Source organism: Gadus morhua, chromosome 18, assembly GCF_902167405.1.
Source record: "Gadus morhua chromosome 18, gadMor3.0, whole genome shotgun sequence".
Taxonomy (NCBI): Eukaryota; Metazoa; Chordata; class Actinopteri; order Gadiformes; family Gadidae; genus Gadus; species Gadus morhua.
In genome coordinates, this window is record NC_044065.1 from 20,858,320 (window position 1) to 20,884,500 (window position 26,181).

Below are 26,181 nucleotides of genomic sequence, written 5' to 3' on the forward strand. Positions count from 1 at the left end.
ACCAGCGTGATGGTGTGGTATGACAGCTGCTGTTGACACACGTTTGCCTTCAAAATGCTGCGTACACATTTTACCTGACATTGTGAAACCACTTCGATTCGGGGCCTGGAATGGGCTCCGGTAAAAGAGAAAATGATTGGATAGGCCACTACCATTACACAAAGGGGTCTCCAACAAACAATAAAGATTTATTGAAAACCAAACATAACACAGCAAACAGCACACTCAAGACAATTCCAAAGAAAAACACAAAAAAACACAAGTAGAACTTACAAGAACAGCCTTATAGGTTTTCCTTCTAGAAGCCAAGCAATGCGGTGGTATCACCCATTTAGTACCCCAATCCTCCCAATCATCCCGCAATTACACACACACAATCAAACCTAGACGAAGATTCACTGTTAAAAGACAACGCAAATTAATGTCTTTCTATGGAAGATGGAATCGCCATTCACACATGAACCGTCCACCATCTCTTCCCCACCATAACCGCCATTCAAACGTCAGTTTTCTAGAAAATCCTTTGCAGGGCTTTCATATTGCTGGACAAAACCTGTTTCACCCCAACTAAGGAATAATACTTTGAATTGGTCACGAATAAATCTAGTTTACGTATGCAATGAAGTCTATGAAATGCGATCAATGCGTCTGCAGAACCCTGGATATGAAAGGCCCAAGGCCCCTTGTTTGGCCCAATCCTCAGACGCTGGTGTGACCTCATTACGGACCATCATGTTACAGGAGCCGTCTCCTACAGGGACTCACAGCGGCAGCATTGTGTGCATATTAATGTAGGTTCTGTGCAGAGAGGGAGGGCCCCCTGCCCAACAATCTGCTTAACGGAGAGGGAGCGCGCTCATTACTATTCACTGCCACACACGAGTAGCGCAACATAAAGACACCGAGAGATGAAGGCAGCACAGAGGAATGGAAAGAAAGGGCTCAGGCTTTGGAGGTAATGCTGAAGGATCCTTAGCTAAGGTACCAATTGGAAAGAAAACATTCTCAAGCTAGTTTGACGCACGCATCATTCATTATATGAATGAACAATACCAATTATACATATTTCAACATTTCCGCAATTTCCAATTTTCCTCCTCCTTTTATATCCTTATATATACCAACATATATTCTTGTTTTCTAACGTTCAAACAACGCTCCACTCTGGTTGTATTCAAGTAGTGTCATTCTGTTCTTTCTTAAGCCCCTTTCACCCATACATCGTCACCCGTAGAGATCAGGAATGGGAATGAATGGGAACAGGGATCGATATTCCGGGAAATCTGCAACGGCAATTAACGTTGCAGATTTCCCGGAGATTTCCCGGAGTCACAACACGGCCGTACCGGCCGTGTTGTGACTAGAAGCCATCACATTGCCGGGAGAGGCACCTAAAGGTTCGTCTGACATGAAACTCTTTCTCACTGAGTGACCTGATCTCAAGGAAGTATGTGAAATCTGCTACTGTTGATCTTAATGAGCCGATGCCTATCGGGTGATCTGACATGATGTGTCCTATCAATACAGATTCCTATGTCTGTAAACAAGCTCCCCAAGTTGTATGGCTGCTGGCCACCATGAGTGTAGCGCGAGTGAACCCATCTCAAGCCTCCGCTGAGGACTGATTTTAACCCGCGACCGTTGATCTTAACTAGCCATGGCTTTTGGGAGATCCGATACTAATATCAATACAGCTCATTTTGTTTGCAATTGCAACCAAGCAATTTTTTTTCTATTTTCTGGAAACGGCACAGGTTGACACTGTTCTCATCATCACTGAACATGCAAAAAGAAGAACAGCGTATGGTGTGGATTTCTGATAGACATTTCAAATGTGTGAATCGTTATTACATTTTTTCAATAATAAATACTGCATTTGAAAGATGAATAATCTTAAAGGGGTACTGAAGCCAAAATCTTTCATGCTTTTGTTTTGAACGGGTTTATATGCCTTAACATGATCTACAACAGTAATCTTTTCCATTCAGTAAATGTAACTGAGAGAGTTGAATCTTTTGCCAGTCCCCACCAACCCTTTTTTACTCGTTACCTCCCAAAGTGGGAGGTTGATTTTGATGTCCCCGTCAGAGCGAGGGTCATGCTCCTCGGACATTGCTTACCATAACGCTCATTCACAACAACAGTACTAGCTTAGAAAGAAGCCGCCAAAGTTGGCGTGGGGTTCACCTACACTTTAAATAATTGTATAGCAACTTTAGTATGAGAGAAAACTAGCGTCAAGCTGGAGAAAGCAGTGGTTAAATTTAGGTCAACTATCTCGCCCCGATTCTTTCTTTGCTGTTATCCTTCCCTTTCTCCCTTCCTTTTCACTCTTTCCTATTCTCTCTCTCTCTCTCTCTCTCTCTCTCTCTCTCTCTCTCTCTCTCTCTCTCTCTCTCTCTCTCTCTCTCTCTCTCTCTCTCTCTCTCTCTCTCTCGAATACACTTATGGCTTCTACGTAACTCAATACAGACCTAGTCCTGCATGCTCCACTCGCTGAAACAGAGATCCTCTTTGTTCGCTGATTCCACTAAAACTGTGTGTGTGTGTGTTTGCGTGCTTGTAGGTGTGTATTTTTGTGCATGGAAAATGTCAGACCTCCCCTTACTTTCCCCCTGTAGCTTTCTTTCTAAACACACACACACACACACACACACACACACACACACACACACACACACACACACACACACACACACACACACACACACACACACACACACACACACACACACACACACACACACATTCTAGCTTTGTCTTCCAAGTCTCTTGCCCTCTCACACACAAAGACTATCCCTCCCCCACACTCTGTCTGGTTTAACTGTAGTCACATGAATCAGTAGTATAGTCGTCAACATAGGACCATCACGTGAACCAATCAGCAGTGTGTGTTTTTTCGTCAAACAACTACAGCCAAGTGCTAGGTTAATGTAGTGTGTTTGACATGTCCACTTTGATGACACTGAAAGGACACCTCAAGCAACGCTAAAGCCAAACCATCAGCCTATGGTTAAGCCATCCCCGTTCAACTGTTGGTCAGTCCTTGGTGAGCATGGTTATTGAAAGCCTCAACACATCTCCTAAACGCTGCAGCCAACCCACTTTAAAGCAGAGCTCTTTGGAGGAGGTTCCTCCTGTTTAATATGTCCCTGCTCTGGCTTATTGCTTCATTGTTATAGTAATCCCAGTTTATCCTGAACTAGGATTTCTTGGGTTGAGCGTAATCTATTAAACAACTCTAAAACATACCACTGGTCCAACAGAGTTACATTTGGGTTGTTCAGATCTCAATGTGAGGATCGATTTTGGTTGAACTGAAGTATTAAAGTTATCAGAACTCTTCCTTCTCCACACTCTCAAACCTTTATCTGTTTCATTATCACAGGCTGACGGACTCATGTACTGCTGGTTCTAGTTTATAGAATATAACCTGAGGTAAGGGCCGCAGGTCAGCTGTTTTACAAGTAGTGATGTACCATCCCAATGCATTTAGTTGGAGGGTATTTAGTGGAACTGGACACAACTATTGATTCAATGCGCGTATTGCAACCTTTTTTCAGAATAACGAGAGATAGCCCGGAGACCCTCCTGATCGCATGCCCTCACCTTCTGTTCACACGGGTCATACGGGTCTTACCATGTTAATGGGGCCGGGGACTGCGTCGTGGTTGATGACATGAAACACTGACCTACGCTGGTACCAGTTATGGCCTCTCCTGAGGCTCTGTGGCGGTTACACACCGCCTTGAGGTCCGTTATCAAACAGGAACAAGTGGGTCAGCCACAAAGAGGTTCTGGCCCTTCTTCTTCTCACACAGCTGGGGGAAGAGGCAGTACTGAACACTGCCTACACACCTTCTCAAAGCACGAAGATTACTGGACAGATTGTACATCAATGCTACAGGCTAATTGTCATATTTAGTATAGCTAAATATGACAATTGACAAAAATGACAAACATCACATGCTGTGGAAACCCACCACAGTTTCAGATTGGAGAAAGAAAATAGTCTCTTGCATTATTCTTAAATATTGCTAGCCTTTCTGCTAATTTATCAATGAAAAGTCTGAGATTGATGTGTGTGTGTGTGTGTGTGTGTGTGTGTGTGTGTGTGTGTGTGTGTGTGTGTGTGTGTGTGTGTGTGTGTGTGTGTGTGTGTGTGTCTACCTGATGTGAAGTACTAAGTTAATCAGCTATGTTCAGCTTCTCTGGATGTATTGGGTATAATCTCTTTCCATATGTGTCCCGTACAACGTCAGAAAACTCAACTAGACACAGTTGAATCTCTTATTTGCAATTCATTACGGACAATAACCCCAAGAAGAAAACCAAATGCAGCTTAGCAAACATTATTTAAAAGTGTTTATTATTTCCATACCAACATCGGACGCACACTCTCTCTCTCTCTCTCTCTCTCTCTCTCTCTCTCTCTCTCTCTCTCTCTCTCTCTCTCTCTCTCTCTCTCTCTCTCTCTCTCTCTCTCTCTCTCTCTCTCTCTCTCTCTCTCTCTCTCTCTCTCTCTCTCTTCAGGGGACTAGTGGGATTTTCCCATGCTGCATCTGCAGCGACTGCCCTAGATTCCAGTGAGCGATTGTCTCGATGCAACACTGCTATTATTAGGCCTGTATTGTGAGGAGAAGGTGGATAGGGAGAGGGGTGAGAGGAGGAGGAGGAGGTAGACATGGGAACAGAGGACAGATATGAACACATACACAGAAGAAGAGATGATGAAAATACATAGAGAGAGAGCTTTTGTATGCTCTCTCCTCCAAAAGTAAACCATCTTATTCACTGGTTGCTATGCTGTATTGGATAAGATGCAATGAATATATTTGAGATGGAAACACTGGATGATTAACTTAATGGTGTCATAGGGTCAGAATGTATCTATCTGAATAAAACTTATGTCAGGCTATTACATGTCCTAACTCTTTAATTCACCCCAAGAAATGTGATATTCTAAAATCTGTTTATTGTACAGTCCAATAGTTTTCTACAACATTAATCACTCTTTTTGGCAAAAAAGTGTAAGACTCATTGTCAGGCTTCTAGAAGCTAGGATTTCTGTTGAACTCAGATCCTAAAGCACCGCATGATGGAGCGCTGTCCACAGAACACCACCAGCGGGGCCTAGCTCCGACGGAGCTCACAGTCGGAGATCATCAACTACTACTCTGTTTTCTCCCCTGACCCCTTCCTATGTCAGATCTGTTTGGCTGTATGAACTGGCTCACTCTGATCAGATGATATCTCACCTACACCAGCTGCACCAATATTGCTAAAACAGAATCGCAAGAATCAGAACAAACAGCGGCCATCATTGCTCTTGCTAGCTGTTAGCAATTCGGCAGTCATGATGAATTGCGGCGGACATAGGAAACTGTAGCCTGGGAAAATGTTTCAATGTCTACTTTGAGCTTGATTGGTGTTTGACAACGAGTCATTTGAATAGCTTACGCTGTCGATAATTTGCAGTGATTTACAGAAGGCCTCCGTGTTAATTCCGATCTCCAACCTCTTTAAATGTAGCACTGTGACGCCACCGCACTACATGCAGCTCCTACCGGAACATTTTTTTTCACACACTCTACGTTTAACCCATAGCTGATAAAAATGTACTTTGAGAGTGCACAAAGCACTAGAGCGGTCTGCTCCTTTCTTTTCCCAGTGGAGCCTAGAAGTTAGGTTGCACCAGCCTGCTAATGGATGTTTACCCATGTCTGTCTCTCTCCGTCTGCCTGCCTGTCTCTTATTCTGTCCCTCTGTCTGCCTGTCAGGCTGTCTGTCTCTCTCTCTCTCTCTCTCTCTCTCTCTCGCTCTCTCGCTCTCTCTCTCTCTCGCTCGCTCGCTCGCTCGCTCGCTCGCTCGCTCGCTCTCCCTCTGGAATCCTCTCATATTTCTCGGCCGCTCCTTCACTTCCTCCCTCTCGTGACCAATCTCCTGTATCATACTGTTCTCCATCTCCATACACAAGCCCTCTATTTGGTGGGACATAATTCCATGACTTTAATTGAGCAACACAGCGAGACATATATAGAGAGAGAGAGACAAATGTATCTTCAGCATTATCAGGGGATTATTCTGCTGGTTGGGATGGCTCGATCCCAGTGTGTAAATATACATTTTATAATGTGTTCTATGTGTGTATACTTTATATGTTTTGTGTCAGTGTAGTGGCGCAAATAGTCAATGTGTATTATGTAGAACTATTTGCCACAGAATGATAGTTTTAAGAAACGTATAAACAATAATGTTTTAGTCATATTGCATATATATAGATCTATTCATCAGGGTTGAATAGTAAAATCATTGTTCCAAGACTCTAATTCTCTCAAACAGCCATGGGTAAAAGGAGCAGAAGTGCAAGATTAAAAAGCACACCCTCCCTGCTCAAGTTTGAGTCTGTTGCATTCATGCCCTTGCGGTGGAGTTATAACGCTTTGTGTGGCGTGGGATTGACGATATTCCTCAAACAAATGACAGAAGAGAAGCCCTGATTTGTCAGAAGTATAGTCGGGAGCGGTCTTAAGCTGAACTGTATGGCATTTTGAATGAACAGATATTCTCATTAGCTGACTGAAGGCTATACCATCTCTATCAAATACCACTCAAATTATGAGATCCTACCTACAGCGCCTAAAATATTCCTGCAGCGCTCGCATCAAGCTTGCATATTAACCATGGATAAGAGAAACAAATTGAGACAACTGAAGAGACATTTTTCCTGTTGGATCTTTGTTGTCATCCTATATCTGTTTTCACAGCCTTTATTGTGAAAAGTCCATTTGTGTTTGGAGGCAGTCTATCCCGGAGCAGGGGCGCTGTGCTTATAGCTATGGGAAACGCTGCTTTTATTTTCCAAAGTAAGATGGCAGAATGGGAAAGACAAATGAAGGCGCCTGCTCTCCCTGCACTGATCTGGTATTGCCCGCAAAAGGCCTGCTGGAATCAGATAGTCAGGGCTTCCTCGTCATACGAAAGTGCAGCTCATTAGCCTGCTGCATTATAGAGGTTCAAATACCTTTGTAACTCACCAGTTAGACCATCAGATCACGTCATGGCCTTCACGCTCTAACTGTGGACCTTTTCTATTGCTTTTTAACTTGAATTGCCCACAGCCTCCTTTAACATGCCCCTGTTGGTCATCCCACCCCTGGAGTCTCTGCAGTGAGGCAGCAGTGCTGACCACTGGGCCCCACTGCTGAACGGAGTGGATCCATCTTCAGGGCCATCCTGGGTCCATCCAGGCCAAACAGACTGTTCATTCCCTGCCTTTTGCTTTTGCACCGTCTATACATACCTTCTCCAATGAAGAACAGCCTTCATTAAATCAACTAGAACCCTGCCAGCCCTCTGTCTTTAACCATGAGTGCCCTGGCCTCATCTATTGACCCTTTAAAGTGGAGTACGTTACGTACGTTTGTAAGTTTCTATTCAAGAATGACATGGCATCTAAAAGGCGCCCAACAGTATCTGCCAGCCCAAGTTGATAAGGTTTCTGTTGTACAGTAGTAGTGTAAGGACAATGTGTCGTAGAATCTGTGATAGTAGATAGATGGTGCAAAGATGGATGTACGGACAGAACAGCGGTGCATTATTTAAGTGCCTGGTGTTTATAATTGAACAAGGAAGGAAGAAGTGATGAGTAATTAATGAGGAATCCATCATGACGTCTCACTCTTTGGCTGCTGGTCGCTGGGGGAGCTGCTTCAAGGCACATCCTGGGCCTGTGAAGCCAGGGCCCTGTCAAACGGGCTTCACACCAGACCTGGAGCCACCTGTGTTGTGGTTCAAGGGGGGAGCCTTCACCTCCCTCATTCAGAGGAAACATGCATCCTACTCTATTTTGATGAAAGAAACCAGCCATCCCATGGCCTGGGATGGCTGTGGCAGCCAGAAATTTGTGTTTTTACCTCCTCAATAGAAAGACTGCTGCTAGGAGGGCTCTAAATGATTGAATCCCTAGAAATGTCCCTGTAACTAGCTGGCACGGCCTGGGCTACCATACCATATGGCTAGAAAGACCTGTGTGTAGTATTTGACTATATACATTAGTAGTGTTGCCTACTACTGTCTCTGTCTCTGTCTCTGTCTCTGTATTTCTCTGTCTCTGTCTCTTTCTGTCTCTGTCTCTGTATCTCTCTGTCTCTGTCTCTGTATCTCTCTGTCTCTGTCTCGGTCTCGATCTCGGTCTCTGTATCTTTCTGTCTACCTCTGTCACTGTCTCTCTGTCTCCGTCTCTGTATTTCTCTCTGTCTCAGTATCTCTCTCTGTCTCTTTCTCTGTATCTTTCTGTTTATGTCTGTCTCTGTCTCTTTCTATGTCTCCTGTCTCTGTCTTTGTTTTCACTTATCCATCCCTCCTCTACCAGTCAGTCTTACTCTGTTTGCATCACTGGGCCTATACCCTGCAGGCTTTTTAGGGTCGCAGCAGGCCAACCACCAGTTCAGCTTGATTCAAATGTTGCATGATAAGATTAATTTTACACTTATATCTAGTTTTATTTCTCACTCGCTCTGCCTCCCTCTGTCTGACTCTTCATGTCATCAAGTCTCTATCTCTCTGTCTCTTCATGTCCTCATGTCTCTGTCTCTCTCTCCGTCTCTTTATGTCTCCCTGCCTTCCTCTATCTCTCTGTCTCTTCATGTCTTCATGTTTCTCTCTGTCTCTCTCGCTCTCTCTGTCTCTTCATGTATCTCTGCCTGTCTCTGTCTCTTCATGTCTCTCTGCCTCCCTCTGTCTATGTCTCTTCATGTCTCTCTGCCTCCCTCTCTCTCTGTCTCTTCATGTCTCTCTAACTCCCTCTCTCTCTGTGTCTCTGTGTGAATCTGATTGGTATTCTGGTGCAGTATAATGCAGCAGCAGCAGCAGCAGCAACATTTGGCTCTGTTGTCAGGGAGGGGGTGGTTACTGCGTTTCCAACCTGGTTACCAAGGCTGCTGGTCGCCTGGCAGATTCAGTCACACTGTTCCTTCTCTATCTCCTGGCGCTCTTCCTCTCTGCTTTGTCTGTCCCTGCATGGTACTGCTCTACAAAAAATGACCAAACACTGATGTTCTTGTGTACTTAGTACTGATATCTTATGTCAATTATTGTCTTATCAAAATATATTTTCATCGAAAGGCTTTAAAAAAGAAAAAAGAAAGTGTGTGTGTGTGTGTGTGTGTGTGTGTGTGTGTGTGTGTGTGTGTGTGTGTGTGTGTGTGTGTGTGTGTGTGTGTGTGTGTGTGTGTGTGCGCGCATGTGTGTGTGTGCGTGCGTGCGTGCGCGCACATGGAGTGTGTGTCCACTGACTACCTGCTTCCCCTTCATCAGTCTGCTTTGCCTTTTGTTCTTCTGCTCTTTGTTTCATCCCCTCTTGCTGGAAGCCAGTATAAACATGATGCTCTGATGCATACCTATCTCTTCTGCCTCACTGTGCTTTTCCATATAACTCCTCTTCTTCATACCACACCCAATTTCCTGATTTTCCTTCTGGATCACCATGCCATCTTCTATTAACATTTTTCCTGATTTTCCTCCTGGTTCAACATGCCATCTTCTATTGACACTTTTCCTGATTTTCCTCCTGGTTCACCATGCCATCTTCTATTGACACTTTTCCTGATTTTCCTCATGGATCACCTTGCCATCTTCTAATTCCGATGCCGTCTTTATCTGACTGCTTTCCCTCAGCTCCTCCAACCATCTTCATCTCCCTTCTCCTCCTCCTCCTCCTCCTCCTCCTCCTCCTCATCCATCCTTGCATCTTGTCTGCATCCTTCAGTCCAGTCACGTGGCCCTTTGTTCTCCTCTGGTTCCAGTGTTCATGCTCTGCTCTCTCTGCTCCCTGCGCCTCTCTTCTCCACCCAGCCTCTTCTGCCTCATCCCACTGCCTCTCTGTGTTCCGCATAGTTTGCTCCTCTTCCCCATGCCATCTCCATATTTCTTATCAAGCCTATTTCTGTCTGTACCCTCTGTTCTTTCTCTTGAACATCCAGTCCTCAAATGCACTCTCTCTCTTCCTTGCTCTGTTTTAAATTGAAATGTCTGAGTTCAAGAAGAACCAGATAACCACGCTGGTTATTCTGCTTTTAGACCTGCCAATTGCAACTCACTGTTTATTCCAAATGCAAAGAACCTCAGTTTGGAATTGTGGCTACTAAAGTTGTACAATGCATGGGCTATAATGTAGCTCGTCCTATTAGGTGAATGTTACCATGTTAGTGGGGAACGATGTGACCGCAACCATAGCCAATTGTACATGACTGAAAAAGCTATCAGATGTTTGGCACAGTAGCAAGCTGGAATGTAAATAAAAAATAGCACCCAGCTATTGATTAGCACGCTAGTACATTTAGCAAGTACACCTTGCACGGATTAAATTGGAAATCATATTCAAATGAAACATTTGCGAGAACTTTAAAGGTATACCTTGGCGTTTGCCTCTGTTAACCAGATTCAGACCAATGGTTTCATTCCATATCCCTCCTAGTGAGAGATTAACGCTGCTCCCCCTGACCCCCCTCCATTGATACAGCGGCCTAGCTCTGCTTCACGAGAGGGGAACACACCTTTAGCCCTTTGCAAACAGTTCAATGTGCAGGTGAGTCGCTTATTCAGAACGAGAAACAAACCAATAAAAATGTGTCTACAAACACACCTATTGCCTATATGCGTATTACATGCAGAGCATGCTGGTTCCTCCTTTCACTTATATCCATTATATTTCCATAACAAACAATTTTAGAACTGTGACAATGTTGTCTTCATGTTTGAAGGATTCATTCATAAACACTCCCCCGCCTGAATGTTGCATTCCCAATATAAACTATGCTGGTGGCTGCATTGACCAGAATCATTACACAAAATAACTTTTTGTTTCTAATATGGATGTATCAACTAGATCAGGGTCAGTATGCCTTTGGTCTGTAAAATAAGAACCATACCGCCTCCCTTGTAATCTATTGACCTTTGACCCATTCCCACCCAAATAAGCAGACCTTTATTTGAACCAGTTGGTTGCTCTGAGTAGATTCCCAACATGCTGATCATCAGAGGACATTGTGAATCTTTACCATCTCAGCTCAGGTCCAGCAGTCTCGTGGCTGGTGATTACAATAAATAGTCACACCATTTACAGGCAAACATGTTCTCTTTTTGAAGTTGCTCATGGTCTCCAAGTGTGTGTTGGTGTTTTAGTTCTGCATGCATGTTTGTATTTAGGCCACCACTTTGGCATTCTCGTGTGTGTGTGTGTGTGTGTGTGTGTGTGTGTGTGTGTGTGTGTGTGTGTGTGTGCGTGTGCGTGTGTGCTTGCATGCATGGCTCTGTCCCAGTAAATGTGTCTGTGTGTGTTCTCTGTGTGTAACAGGGATAAAGGGGTCCTTTTAGTCAGGATAGCCTAGATGTTTGCTGTGCAGTCGAGCTCAATAAATCAGATTAGAGTATTTGGGCAGCAGGAAGGGGTGTGTGTGTGTGTGTGTTTGTGTTCGTGTTTGTGTATGAGCTCGTTTGTGTGTGTGTGTGGGGTCATGGCAATGCTCGGGCAATGACGGAGCAGGAGAACAAGTGAGAACGAGTGAAAGAGGAGAAAACTAGAGTAAGATTGATGTAGCTGCAGGTACTATAATAGTGCTATACTCATACAATGTTGGTCCGCATGTCACTACACTGTGTGTGGGGTGGGGAACTACTGTCTGCTGTCAGGAGGCCAATCTTAAGGGGGCTCTGTACAACACTTGACCACATGTTGTTTGTCACTTAGCTTTGCCTGCTTAAGCTCGTTGCTGGGATACATACAAATAAACCTTTAAAATGTAAATGTTACGTTTTAAAAAACCACGCTCTTCTGATATTAGCCGTCTGATTTTTAGCAAGCTATAATGGGGAATGGGCTTCCACCTATATGGACCATGAGCTGACATGGCTGTGGTGCTGGGCAATGGGCATGGCAGGCACTGTGTGCCTTTCCCGGGTCAGGCACTGGACTTCAAAACCGCAGCCAAAAAAGCACTCCAAGATTGCATTGAGGAATGTAATCAATAAGCTCCCTATTATCCCCAGTGTATGGTAGTATACTAATACTTATGCATTGTGGGGGTCTGATACCACAGCCCCCATCATGACGCTCCATGTCCGCCCTGCTGCCTTTGTTCTGTCTGTCCTTGGCCCTCTGTCGCTCCACTGTGTGCTGTGGGCATGCTGCTACCAGCTACTGATACAGTGTGGGTTTTTCTGTGTGTATATGTGATTGTGTGAATGTCCACACACTCCATGCGCACTTCTGCTTCTGGTTTCTATAGCAACAGACTCATCAGATGTATCAGTATGTCTACATGTCTCTCTCTCTCAATTGGTATTCTGTGTGTGCGTGTGTGTGTGTGTGTGTGTGTGTGTGTGTGTGTGTGTGTGTGTGTGTGTGTGTGTGTGTGTGTGTGTGTGTGTGTGTGTGTGTGTGTGTGTGTGTGTGTGTGTGTGTGTGCATATCAATATTTGTGTCTTATGTGTCGTAGCATTTGCTCCTAAAGACGTCATCAATTCCTTTTCACATGGATAGGTTTTCTAAGGATGTATATGATCTGTTTTAACGAATTATACATGTTTAATGCATTCAGAACCGCTCTATGAAGTGATAATGGTTTTCTCTGCAGTGAGAGACGGTCTAAAGAGCTTCATGGATTCAGTACCATCCCCTGGTAGATGGGCTCTGTGTCAGAATGCTAGGGAGGCTGCTGTTACTTGACTAGCAGGCGCTGCACCTGCTAGTCATACAAAAGACACAAGCCGGTTAAAGCCGTTCTGCATTTTGGCCTATTTAAATCCTCAGAGCACGCATGCACTATTGATATTAAAATATGCATCTAAGAATTAGATCATGCATTTTATAGGCCTTATAAGCCAATGTGAGCTACGCGTACTTTCCCAAAACATTTGTTTATTATTTGATCAAAATTATATTATATTAAACGAAAGATGAAATGACTTGTTTCATTTAATCCGGTTCACAGTTGTCAACTCTTCCCCCAGTAGGTTAATGGGGGCAGCTCAACTTCTTCTGGTGTAAACTGGTGCAGTGGGGACAAAGGATTCACCTAGTATAATGTTGTATATTAAAATTGGATATTGTTGCAAAAACTTCACTTTAAATCAAGCATTCCATTGGCTCTTATATTACACATAATGTTATTTCGGACCATCTCTGGCCTCTTCGAATGTAATATGCCTCATTATGACGATATGAGGATTTCTATGCATTTTCTAATTGTTCAGCACAAAGCCCCCGGTTGACCATCAGGGATATGAGTCAGGAACGTCCCTAACAAAGGACTGGAAACGGGAGCGCAAGCAGCTACACCATATTAGAAGGCCATGAGCTTTCTCCAGTTGGCCACCTATACCGTGATATCGGGGGAAAGATATTTTCAGCCTGCGTTTATATTGATCTGCACAATCCTCACAATCTTTACAGGTAAACGGCATAACGGATCATCGTTTGATATTAGAAACACAGTAAGGGGTTGTTCGGAAGTTTGTCTAAATGATCATAAAAATGAATCTTTGTCGTCAATGTATAATGCCTCTTAAAGTTTATGTATTAATTTCCTTTGACCCCACCGTCTGCTCTCTGCAAATGAGCTGCCTCAATTTTTTGTGTGCGCATGTGTTCTCTATATTAATGTCCAAACCTCGATTGGCTGCTACCGTGTGTTGTTTTGGGAAAGTAAACGTATTGAAATATGAACTGGTTACACGTTTGGATTGTGTATTCACAGAACCAAAGAGGTATACTCTTCTTAGTCATTTGTGTTTCGTAGACAATAGCATGGGTGTGAGTGTGTGGTCAATTAAAAAGTTCTCTATAATAAATAAATGAAGCATGGCTTGCTGATGAGCAACATGTTCCTCGATGAGAATTGATCAATTGGAAATCATTTGGAGGAAGTCAATCAGTGGAAAAGCTGACAAACCTGAGACCTGTATGTGCTCAGGCTGCTGCAGAAAGGTCTCAGGGTCTCTAGTAAACGGCCTAGAAGACAACAGGCCGGGCTCTTTAGAGCACCGTTGTCCTTTGTGGAAATGGATAAATGTTCTTCATCTTGATACAATGGATATTCAGAAACGGTTGTAGAGTAGGGCCAGAGAAGCACAGAGAACCGATCATTTCGGATGAGCTTGAGTGGGAAGAATTCCAGAAAGAAGAAAAGGAAAGAGGGAAAAAGTATATATTTAAATAGTGGAAGGAGAGAGGGAGCAAGAGAAATGGCCAGAAAAGGATTATTGTTATGGGTTGCCCTTGATGTCTACTGGTTAGAATCATCTCTCAGCTGAGTGCAGTGGTGCATTATAGGGTGGGGGTGCGGGCACTGAGGGAGAGAGATGGATGGATGGGGGGAGGGGAGGCGGAGCCGGTGTGAGAGGCTGTGTGAGGAGAAATGCACTCGTTGATCTCTCTCCTCTGCTTCAGTGCAATGGGTGGGGGAGGGGGATGGAGAGAGAGAGAGAGAGAGAGAGAGAGAGAGAGAGAGAGAGAGAGAGAGAGAGAGAGAGAGAGAGAGAGAGAGAGAGAGAGAGAGAGAGAGAGAGAGAGAGAGAGAGAGAGAGAGAGAGAGAGAGAGAGAGAGAGAGAGAATACACGGGGGAATCAGGGAGAGGGCACATGTGATGTTTTTCTTGCCTATACAGAGAACCATATGGGCGTATAATATAAACACTGGAGGATGCAAGGGAGGGATGGACGGAGCGCCCCTGATTGAGCTGTGCTGTCTTCCTCACACTATCACCCCACCCCTCTTGTACACTCATAACAACAACACTCAGGCTATACTTAGCTAGTCCTCGTGAATATTGACGTGAAGAAGACCCACGTCCCGAACCATGGACAGCCCACAGACCCTCTGTGCATTCTGGCAGTACATCATACCAGCAATTAGACGTGCAATTATTAATTTGTTACATTTTCTATATATTTGTATATTTATAAGTATCTCAACAATGCTTGGAAATGTGTAGTAGTTTGAAATGTTGGCAACACTCGTAAGTGTGTGTGTGTGTGTGTGTGTGTGTGTGTGTGTGTGTGTGTGTGTGTGTGTGTGTGTGTGTGTGTGTGTGTGTGTGTGTGTGTGTGTGTGTGTGTGTGTGTGTGTGTGTGTGTTGGAGGAACACTGAGCGTAGGAACACAGTTTGGCGTGTTAAAGTGTCTCCAGCTCCATTCTCCCTGTATGTTATGTTATGTGGCCAGCCCTGGCGCTGCTTTCACTGCTGCCCGCTAACCCGTGTCCTGCTGTGTTTCTGTGTGCAGGTGTACGTGGAGTTTGACGACCAGGAATGGGAGAAGCGAGAGTGGGTCAAGGTCTACGAGGACTTCCAGCTGTTCCTGCTGCAGCACCAGCTGGTCTGGGCCAGGAGGCAGGAGGGTGGGGGGGAGAGGGAGCAGGGGGGAGGGGGCCCGATGCAGGGGACCAAGGCCAAACACATACAGTGGCCCGCCCTGGTAAGCAGCTTTTAGTCTTTGATACAACTATATTTCCTGTCCCTTCTCTGTGTTTAGTGGGTCAGTACAGCAGCACCAACAGATAACAACAAACAACACTCTCCAAACAGAGAGCTGCCTAGCATCCCGTTAGGGCCCGGTTCAGAGAGGGCTTTGATGAATCAGGTAGTGCTGCTCTGTGCTCTGCATCGCTGTCTGCCTCTGTGCTGCAGCTCTCTGTGGTTTCAACTCTTTTTTTCATGCTTTTAGTGTGGTGTAACTGTGGCAGCCGTGGTGCATTTGTTTTTGTCTGTTTGACTTTCACACACACACACACACACACACACACACACACACACACACACACACACACACACACACACACACACACACACACACACACACACACACACACATGCATACGCTAAGTTCCTGAGGAAACACGCCTCAGTATTCTCATTATGTAATGACAGAGAGAGCACCGCGCCATCTGGCACAAGAATGGGCGTTAAGTCTACACACACACACACACACACACACACACACACACACACACACACACACACACACACACACACACACACACACACACACACACACACACACACACACACACCTTTCTGCTAAGCTGCTTGCTGGCGTTTCGGTGCTGGACGCGAGTCTGTTTAACAGTGGGATGTCTTCCCCGTGCATGATGTGTGTCTGTATCTGAGGAGCCAGATGACCAGATTTGGCAATGGTTAGGTTGACGGAGCATCGTGACCCTCCCTGTTCACACTCCACACACACACTTTTGTTGTTATCGCAGTAGGGATGCAAGAAATACCCCAAACCTCCAATCAACACCCTGTCCATATTTCAACAGTGCTTTGTGGGCCATAGTTTCCACCATTGTACACACATTGAAGAAGATTTGAGCTTTATTTCATTGTCGACATTTTGATACACGATATGAATCTGGTTGGATTCAGTTTGTTAGGCTGTTGTTTAGGGCAGGGTACTTTGTAATGCCCATTATGTATAGAAATACTGACCAAACGTGGAGGAGAGAGGAGTTCTGCTGTCTCCTGGGCATGTAAACACTGCTAGACACACACTCTCAGACCGGGATCAAGTCTTTAGTGACCTATGTCAGAGTGCCAACTATGTTGAATATCCCATAACTCTCCACATCTTGGAAATTACTTTCAAACTACATGAAATGCTATTGAGATGTGTGATTATATTAATGCAGTAGCTTAATGCAATAGCTTAATGCTGCTATCCATTTAACTTCCATTTTTGATTTGCAGGAACGAACTATCTCAATGTGCACTCAAATCAAAAGCGAAGCAAAAATTTGCACCGTGTGTTTGTGCAAGTAACTTGCTTGCACGAACAAGATAACCACCGCTGCAAATCTTTAGTTGTTGTGAAAGTACGAGGGACGTTGGGGAACCCGACGCGGTCGTTTATAATATCATCGGGAGGCGCACACAGCTTTTGGCTGTGATATTCCAAATTATATTATATCGTTTTTATATAATTATATTTTAGGATCAAATGGACTACATTATGTATTCACTTTAGACCTGTAATTGGATGCTCTGGATCTGTATTTACTTCTTCATGATAATCAGTACATCTGACCATATATGATCCCCTTTGACACACACACACACACACACACACACACACACACACACACACACACACACACACACACACACACACACACACACACACACACACACACACACACACACACACACACATACAGTGATTAGTGTGTCAAAGTAGAAGTGGACCATATAGATAAAACACCCATTGACCCATTTGACCCAATGATGAGAATGTGATACTCAATGAAGATACTGTGCCTGAGCTAAAGGCTATGTCTGATACCCTTTTGCTTGTTCGCAACACATTCCTTTTGCAGCAAAGGGAATACATATTAGTTGATCTATCTAGTGTAGGGGTTGGGTTCTTTTGGATAACCCTGCAGTGTTTCAACATCCACGGTGAATGCAGGTCAAAGTGTAACTAGCACTACTTTGCTCTTGGGGCAGCTCGGCTAGAAGCTTCTTCCACGTGTGGTGTCGTCCATGACCGCTGGCTCATACCTTAGGTCAGCCCTTTCCTCTGCCCTCTCTTACCTTAGGTCAGCCCTTTCCTCTGCCCTCTCTTACCTTAGGTCAGCCCCTTCCTCTGCCCTCTCTTACCTTAGGTCAGCCCCTTCCTCTGCCCTCTCTTACCTTAGGTCAGCCCCTTCCTCTGCCCTCTCTTACCTTAGGTCAGCCCCTTCCTCTGCCCTCTCTTACCTTAGGTCAGCCCCTTCCTCTGCCCTCTCTTACCTTAGGTCTGCCTGCTCTTACCTTAGGTCAGCCTCTTCCTCTGCCCTCTCTTACCTTAGGTCAGCCCCTTCCTCTGCCCTCTCTTACCTTAGGTCTGCCTGCTCTTACCTTAGGTCAGCCTCTTCCTCTGCCCTCTCTTACCTTAGGTCAGCCCCTTCCTCTGCCCTCTCTTACCTTAGGTCAGCCCCTTCCTCTGCCCGCTCTTACCTTAGGTCAGCCCCTTCCTCTGCCCGCTCTTACCTTAGGTCAGCCCACAGAGGATCTGTGGGCTGTCCATGGTTCGGGACTTCGGTCTTCTTCACGTCTATATTCACGAGGACTAGCTAAGTATAGCCTGAGTGTTGTTGTTATGAGTGTACAAGACGGGAGGGGTGATAGTGTGAGGAAGACAGCACAGCTCAATCAGGGGCGCTCCGTCTATCCCTCCCTTGCATCCTCCAGTCTTTATATTATACGCCTATATAGTTCTCTGTATAGGCAAGAAAAACATCACATGTGCCCTCTCCCTGATTCCCCCGTATTTATTCTCTCTCTCGCTCTCTCTCTCGCTCTCGCTCTCTCTCTCTCTCTCTGTCGCGCTCTCTCTGTCGTTCTCGTCACTCTGCTTCTTTCTTCTTCTCTTAGTTCTAGTAACAGTAAGATAAAGTATCTCTCTTGCTCTGTTGTGTTGAACCTCACCTGCCAGGCAGAGGAACCTGTTGGACCTGCGCACCTCTAGACTAGTCTGAACTGGTTTGCATAGTCATGTCTGGAATGTCCCATGTCTGCTTTTCAGTCAGTTCCTGGATGGCCGACATTACCCTGAAGGTTGAAATGTGTTTGTGTGTTGGGCACAAGAAGACAGCAAACTTCATTTGCGCTTTTTATCCTTTAGCCCTTTAAGGAAATTCATGGCGTCTACATTCATTGATCTGGTTATCCAGCAACAGAGTCACTTGCATTGAGTGTATCCATGGAAACATGATTCTCATCAGCTTTAGCGAGCTGACCTTATTGCTGGGAAGGATTTCACAGGCAGTGCTTCAGTCACATATTGGTCTGGTGATGAAATAAAGTGTGCGGTTTTCCAAGGAATGTTATGTTCCATAGTTTACAAAAAGCAGATCTGGGCCCCGTTTCCCGAAAGCATCTTTAGCCTAAGTGGATCGCAGAGTGGGTCGAAAGAGCATTGTACAGTTTTCTCACCGTTTCCCGAAGACAGTCCAGGAAATGTTTGAGCAGGCAGGGCACTTAAAATGTGTGAGAAAGTGGGGGGGATTTGTGCAGACTGACATAGCCTACTCATAAAACGTAGCATAAAATAATGTAAAAAATAAAAAAATAAAATAAAATAAAATAAACAATTATAAAAAAACAAGCAAAGGAGCAGGCAAAAGGCTGGGATATGGTGGGGATTGGTCACGTTCACGGGAATATTTAGTGACATGTGGGAGGGTGGAGGGGGTTAAAAAAAAGTCTCAATCACTCTTCGACGTGCATGAAAACCAGCCGCGTAGTTATGAGGGAGGCCGTCCTCACACCGATCTTCCTCGTCGTCATCGTCCTCAATGTCCTCCGGTTCAAGCAAAGCCACCCCAGCCTTAGCTGCAATGTTGTGCAACATAGCCGTCACACATATCACGGCGCATGACTTGGCCGGCGAAAACTGGAGCCCTCCGCTGGACTTGTGAAGGCATCTAAAGCGCAACTTCCACCTCCCGATCGTGCGCTCAGGATTAGGACTGCTATATATGTCGGCCTAGGCTTAATCAATTGTGTTTTAATATCTTTAGCATTCATATTATTGCAATCTATTCTTTTCGTAGGCTACTCTGCGGTTGGCCTTGATGGGGAGATATTTTAACCCTTTTTAACCCCATTTTCCTCCGACATTCCTGCGTCTCCCCCTGCGTCATAGCCCGTTTCAGCACCATGTCAGTGGACAGGTACAATCCTAAGATCGTCTTGAGTGCAGCGAATGCGCATTCACGTTAAGAGGAGTTTCGGGAAACGCTCCAAAGAAATTATCGATGGTTCGAAAGCTCCCTCTTTCGAACCATCTTACGAGCGAAGATCCATCGATATCGGGAAACGGGGCCCTGGACTGTTTGGATGGCAACAGGCTGTTGGTTTCCAATTCACAACTACAATGGAGCATAGCGTTTCAACCAAGTTTAATGATCTAAATCTGTGATCGGTACTGACTACCACATCATTCTCTCACATGGAAACAGTGTGACTCCAAAAGCTGTGCCCACAGCAAATTCCGGGGTATGTGTCACATGTACGCATATCAAGGGTAAACTCAGAGTGGCCCAAAACAATAACTGAACACACAAGCACAAGAACACACACACACACACACACACACACACACACACACACACACACACACACACACACACACACACACACACACACACACACACAGACACACACACACACACACACACACACACACACACACACACACACACACACTCCCTGCAGGTCACCGGGTCACCGATCTGAGGATGTTTTCCTCTATTGTATTCAGTCACACTAGAGGAAGGGGTTCTTCTCCCTCACTGTGTGTGTATGTCTGTGTTCGCGTGCATAAAGAGGAAATGAGGCTTCTGTGGGTTTCCTGAGCTTTCCTGACGAGGGCTTGGTTTTGCGGCGCGCTTGTTAGCTGCTAAGATCTAGTGATGCAGCTACCTCCGCTGTTTACGCTCTGCTTTAGTCTCTCCTCACATGGTCCCTCCCTCTCCCGCACATGCCCCACTACCAAGGCCCATTTACACTAGCAGTCACGGGCAGAACTGTTCTCAGCCCACTGGTCTGCATTACCTCCATTTGTCACCTCCTCTGAATTGGAACTTAGATTTGAATATTGTTTTTGTATGTCGTCTCTGCTTTTGGTGATTACTTATAGTCTATTTACGTGTGTGTGTGTGTGTGTGTGTGTGTGTGTGTGTGTGTGTGTGTGTGTGTGTGTGTGTGTGTGTGTGTGTGTGTGTGTGTGTGTGTGTGTGTGTGTGTGTGTGTGTGTGTGTGTCTCTACCAAATTCTAGGTAATGTGGAAATGGTCGTGATAGGGGTGACTTAACAAACAGTTTCCAGGGACTAGGCCATAGATTGCTTCTCTTGTCTTGCCGCTATCTTTTTGTCATACCATAATTTGTTAATTTATTAATTGCATGTCACAAAAGTATCTATCTTTAGATTCAAAATCAACAAAGGTGTAACATGTATCCATTCTTCATTCTAGGTACAGTGCATAACATGTAGGCTACATATAACTTGTAACATCTTTAAAATACATAAACAAATCTAAATATTATGTTGATGTTGCAGTATTTTGAAGCAGGATATATCATTTAATAATACTAGTCCTATATTGTTGTTGAGAGTCTGTATAAGACACATCTGGTGTTGAACCTTTAGTGGCAGGCTGGGTAGGGGAATTCCCCATACTCAACAAGTTCTACAATAATGTCCCTGGGGAGGATTGTCCCAAAACCCAGACTGAGAGTGACATAAACAGCAGCAGAGTGCTGCTGTGGGCTGCTGTTCAGAACCATCCTACAGCTCAACAGCAGCTAACACAGTGGGGACAATGTCTGTTTAAAGTGAGCAAGATATAGGATATTCACCAGGTATTAGCCATGTCAAGTGACCTAGAGACGGGTCCCCGGTACGAGTCCCAGGGAGGCAGGACTCCTCTCTAAAGAGCTGTTGTTTGGTGATGTGACTTCACTATCGGCACACCACAAATACCCTGCTGCATTCAGAACGGCACCTTTCAAAGTTTCAACAATGAATTGATATAACATTAAAGTCCCTGTTTAAAGGGTACCCCACTAGCTCTAGGAGAGAAAAGAGCAGGTTAGGAACTGTGAGCAGTCTAGGACTAGGTTTAACATACAGGTTCACTGTCTTTCAATATATGTTAAGTAGAGGAAACCAGTGCAGACCTTTTTTCATAAATAGATCAATAAATGCAACTCAATAAATGTCTGTGTGTGTGTGCAGCATGTTTCTAAAACATTCTCCCAGTTTTTTTAGCACTACTTTGGTGCAAATATCACCAGAGTTCCATGCAAACATTCTCTAGCTCTCTCAGTCCATCTCACTTATCGCTCTAGAGGATGTAGTCCGAACAGGGCTGCGGATGGTATTCACCTTGAATTGGAACGACGGAGGACCAAATATGCCATGGTCACCCTTTTCGCAGACCGTGTGGGTGGATGGGTGCCGGTGGGTGGGTGTGTGTGCGTGTGCGTGCCCACATGCTCACACTTGGCAGTGTTGGAAGCACAACGACAAAGAGTGTGTGTTATTGTGTTTCAGAGCTCATTATTACATCATTTGTCTCCCTTAAGGAAGCCTTGAACTGCACACACACACACACACACACACACACACACACACACACACACACACACACACACACACACACACACACACACACACACTTTAACCCCGTTAGACTGGGTGACCGAGTGCATGTTGCGGTGTTGGGGGAAGTATCTATGATAAAAACAGGATCCCTAAGTAGGTCATTAGTGTGCGCTCTGTCATTAACGATGAACACAGATGCTCACATGCACTTGTAGACTGAACACCGACAACACACGGGTGCACTGCATTAGTCTTCAGAATGACATCATGGAGGGTGTCCCAGGAATACATGTGATTGGTTTGTACTCAGTTAGGACCAGCGCCGGGGTCTGCAGACACCATGCAGGGACCACGGAGGCGTGTCTGAGCTCCAGCCTGTGTGCCGCTCAGACAGTCATCTCTACACTCTGCCCCACGGCTGCTGGTGGGCATTCAGTGACAGCCCTCGTAACATGACCCCATAATGCCTTCTGCGTTCAAAAAAAGAAACTCTGATTAATTCAGTGGCCTCTTGTGTACAGGGTGATGGAAAGATCTGCTCCGTGGTAAACAGCTGCCCCTCCACTGGTATACAGCAAATCAACGGTCCCCTCCACTGGTATACAGCAAATCAACGGTAGAAGGGACAGGGAGAACTTTGTGTGTGTGTTTTGGTTGTGACTCATTCTAGACGTTCATCGATATAAATCAACGCAAAATACAGCATCTTTGCAATCCTAACACTGTTTAATGGCATGAACAGCTAATTTAGTGTTTAGTTTAACAGCTAATTTAGTGTTTAAAGCCCTGCTTTTTACCCAGGTTTTCTTCGACTCTAAAAGGCCATAAATTGCTGTGTTTTGGACTGCTTTTGAATTGGCTATTCGTCAGCTAGCACGTTCAATGGGGCGTCTTGATAACTGCGGTCCTCCTCATGACTCTCACACCCTTGAGCAGGAACCTTCTTCAGGTCTTGATGTGTGGTTGTGTCCTGTGGCAGTAGGCAGTAGCACGCTGACTACAACAGTCTTTTCACAGTTCCGAATCACCCCTACCTTCCTGTAACACACACACACACACACACACACACACACACACACACACACACACACACACACACACACACACACACACACACACACACACACACACACACACAATGTAGAATCCAGATGTTTCTCCAGTGTACACAGGGGCAATGAGTGGGAGAAGCAGATAAGAAAACAGTGGATGAATTCATAATAAGGAGCAGGAGGAGTTTGTCAGATGAAGAGGAGAACAGAGCGGGCATGACTCTCCTGTCCCTGCTGTACCAACAAATGATGATGGAGGATACCGCTGATACCTTCTCTGTTATGGTCACACTCTTGGTGAGACTTGACAAAGGCTCAGACAGCTAAAGTTTGAGCACAACTGATGGGCACCAAGCAGAGCCCCTTTGTGTGTACGAATGGAGAGTTGGGGGGGATTGATGTGTGTAGCTACAACGAGGGCTTTAAGGTGCTACTTAAGGCACCAGTGGAACGCACGTGTGTTACTAGATCTGTACTCAAAATGGATTTGGGAACTAAATTTGATTTTTTTGAAGTGACTGGTGTGAGCTACATGACACTGGGATGGATGATCTAACGACCTCACACAACACTAGGGTTTGAGTCAACCACAGAAAACCGATTGAAAAAAATATTCAACCGACTCTACGACCAATCGATAGGTCGATCGGGAAAATGGTAATAATGTGCAGGTTATCTGTAGATGAAGTTAATGGGCCACAGTGCTCTCTACTCCAGGCTGGAGGCTGGAGGAGGAAGTCAGGGGGTTCAGATCCACACACGGTCCGTTTGAGTACTGAATGTTTAACAAAAGTTGAACAGGATAGTGTATCTGTGTACGGTTTAGGCTGATCATTTGTTCCGGTGGACCAACCTGCATTTTAACACTTAAAATTACAATGATGTATACCCTGAAGGTGCTGGTTAAATACACATTGTACACATCTAATGGACCTTTTTGTCTTGAGAAAGAGTGGCTGGTTTAATGTTTTTCCTGTCTTGGTAGGGACCGCAGGTGCCCAGCAACTAGCATCATGTGAAAAAGCATGATGCCCACATGCACCAGATGCTCATGCATGTACCCACACACATACACACGGTGGAGTGTGTGTGTGTGTGTGTGTGTGTGTGTGTGTGTGTGTGTGTGTGTGTGTGTGTGTGTGTGTGTGTGTGTGTGTGTGGACTACCTCATCAGTGTTTCCCCTACCATATTTTTCCCCAGCTTAAGTGATAAGTGCACACAGTGTTGACGTGCATGTGCACGGTGCTGATAAGTGCGTGTGCAGATGTGCGTGTGCACAGTGCAGATGTGCGTGTGCACAGTGCAGATGTGCGTGTGCACAGTGCAGATGTGCGTGTGCACAGTGCAGATGTGCGTGGATCAGGGAGGTTGAGGGTCATCACTGATCCCAGTAGGGCTCTGGTTATTTCCAACAAATAAGTGACCTAATTTATTGAGTTGATATTTAAATATCGATCTAGTTTACTAAGTTATGTTACTTTCCCTTTTGCCAGCCACCAAACTAACGCAGTGTTTCACGTAAATAGACCTTAAACCTTATCGTTAAATCCATCCGCGATGGACAACACATTAAATGCTCTCTGTCACCTACCCACTTCCACCCAACCATCTGTGAGCACAGCCCCCCTCGCAGCCCGCTCTCAATCTAAACATGATCATCTGGGGAGGAAGGATTGTTGTTTTCCCCGCAGAGAATACGGCTACCCTATTAATTTATAGAATAAATCAGGAGTTCACCAATCAGTGTGAGGCATGCCAGATATACCCACCGAATGGAATCTGTTCCACGGTCTGAATCTCAACCAGGACTCCTCAATTGATTTTGTCGTCCCTTTTTTGGTATGAAAAAGTGAACAGTCTAAGTTAAATCAGTCGACTCTGTATTATATACAGTCTTATGTAGGTTACCCCCACCCTAGAGCTCCAATGGCCACACAGTTCTTGACCTGCTCTTCACTGTTGTAGATCTAGTGGATACAGTTCTACACAGAGATTTGAATCCATTATTAGATTTTTGAAATGTGAGATGTCTCTGGTTTAATTTCATTTTGGTTCGGCTGTTTTTGAGAAAAGGGTACTTTGTAAAGCCCCTATTATTTCGAAAAAATTACCAAACGCGAGACGAACTCAGAACGGGATGAAGTCTTTAGTTGCGGGCGTCACATGGCTATAAATGACTGTGAATATCTGTTGACTAACCAAGATGGTTATGACCAGGGATAACCGCGCTAGGCCCTACTGTTGACTCCCCACATAACATTATCTACAGGGGTTTGTCCACTAAACTGATGACAAGTCAGCAAGTTAACGTTGTGTTTAGCGGAAATTTGATTTGAAATAAGCAACACCATGTGCTTAACGTAACGTGAACACAATTGCCTGCATGAACTCTTCCTTGAATAATATCTGCCGGACTCCTGGATTATATATTTTTAACTACTTTGAACTAATCCACGTTACTTGGATTTAGCGACAAGTAGCGGCAGAAATGACACATTATTACTGGAAGTCAGTTGTGTTTTCTCTTCAAGATTCCTATACTTATTCTGAAGCCATTCGTGAGCCACTCCAATGACAGTATAATCATGCCTTCTCTTCAGCAGAACACTATTTAGCTGTCAGTTTTTTTTCACAATATTTATTCAATGACAATAATGACAATGTAACTGTTGGGGGTTCAGCAGTGGGCACCTATGATGTATATGTCTTCAATAAAACATAAAGCATCTTAGACTAGCCAACATTGCCTTCACCTGGACCAATCTGAATGCTAGTGTTGATGGCTCCCCTCCGCGTGGACGGCCGACATGATGTCCCTGAAGGATAAAGTGGTAGCTTCTGTGTCTCTAATGTTTAGCGAATCCTGTTAATGGACACAGCTTGTCTCTCTTACATCAGCAGCCTTTGAGAGTGAAATAGGAAATGCATAACGAAAGTGAATGATCAAATCAGTCATTGCAGCCTTGCGTTGCACCAATG

The 26,181-nt window shown here is 44.9% G+C and overlaps 1 protein-coding gene across 1 annotated transcript in view; it reads left to right on the forward strand.

Annotated features, from left to right (window-relative positions):
- Positions 1–26,181, forward strand: part of jmjd1cb (jumonji domain containing 1Cb) — an 88,369-nt gene that overhangs the window by 22,449 nt on the left and 39,739 nt on the right. Inside the window, exon 2 of the mRNA XM_030339375.1 lies at positions 15,284–15,475. Coding sequence (XP_030195235.1) covers positions 15,284–15,475 — 192 coding nt within the window. The remainder of the gene's footprint in view (positions 1–15,283; positions 15,476–26,181) is intronic.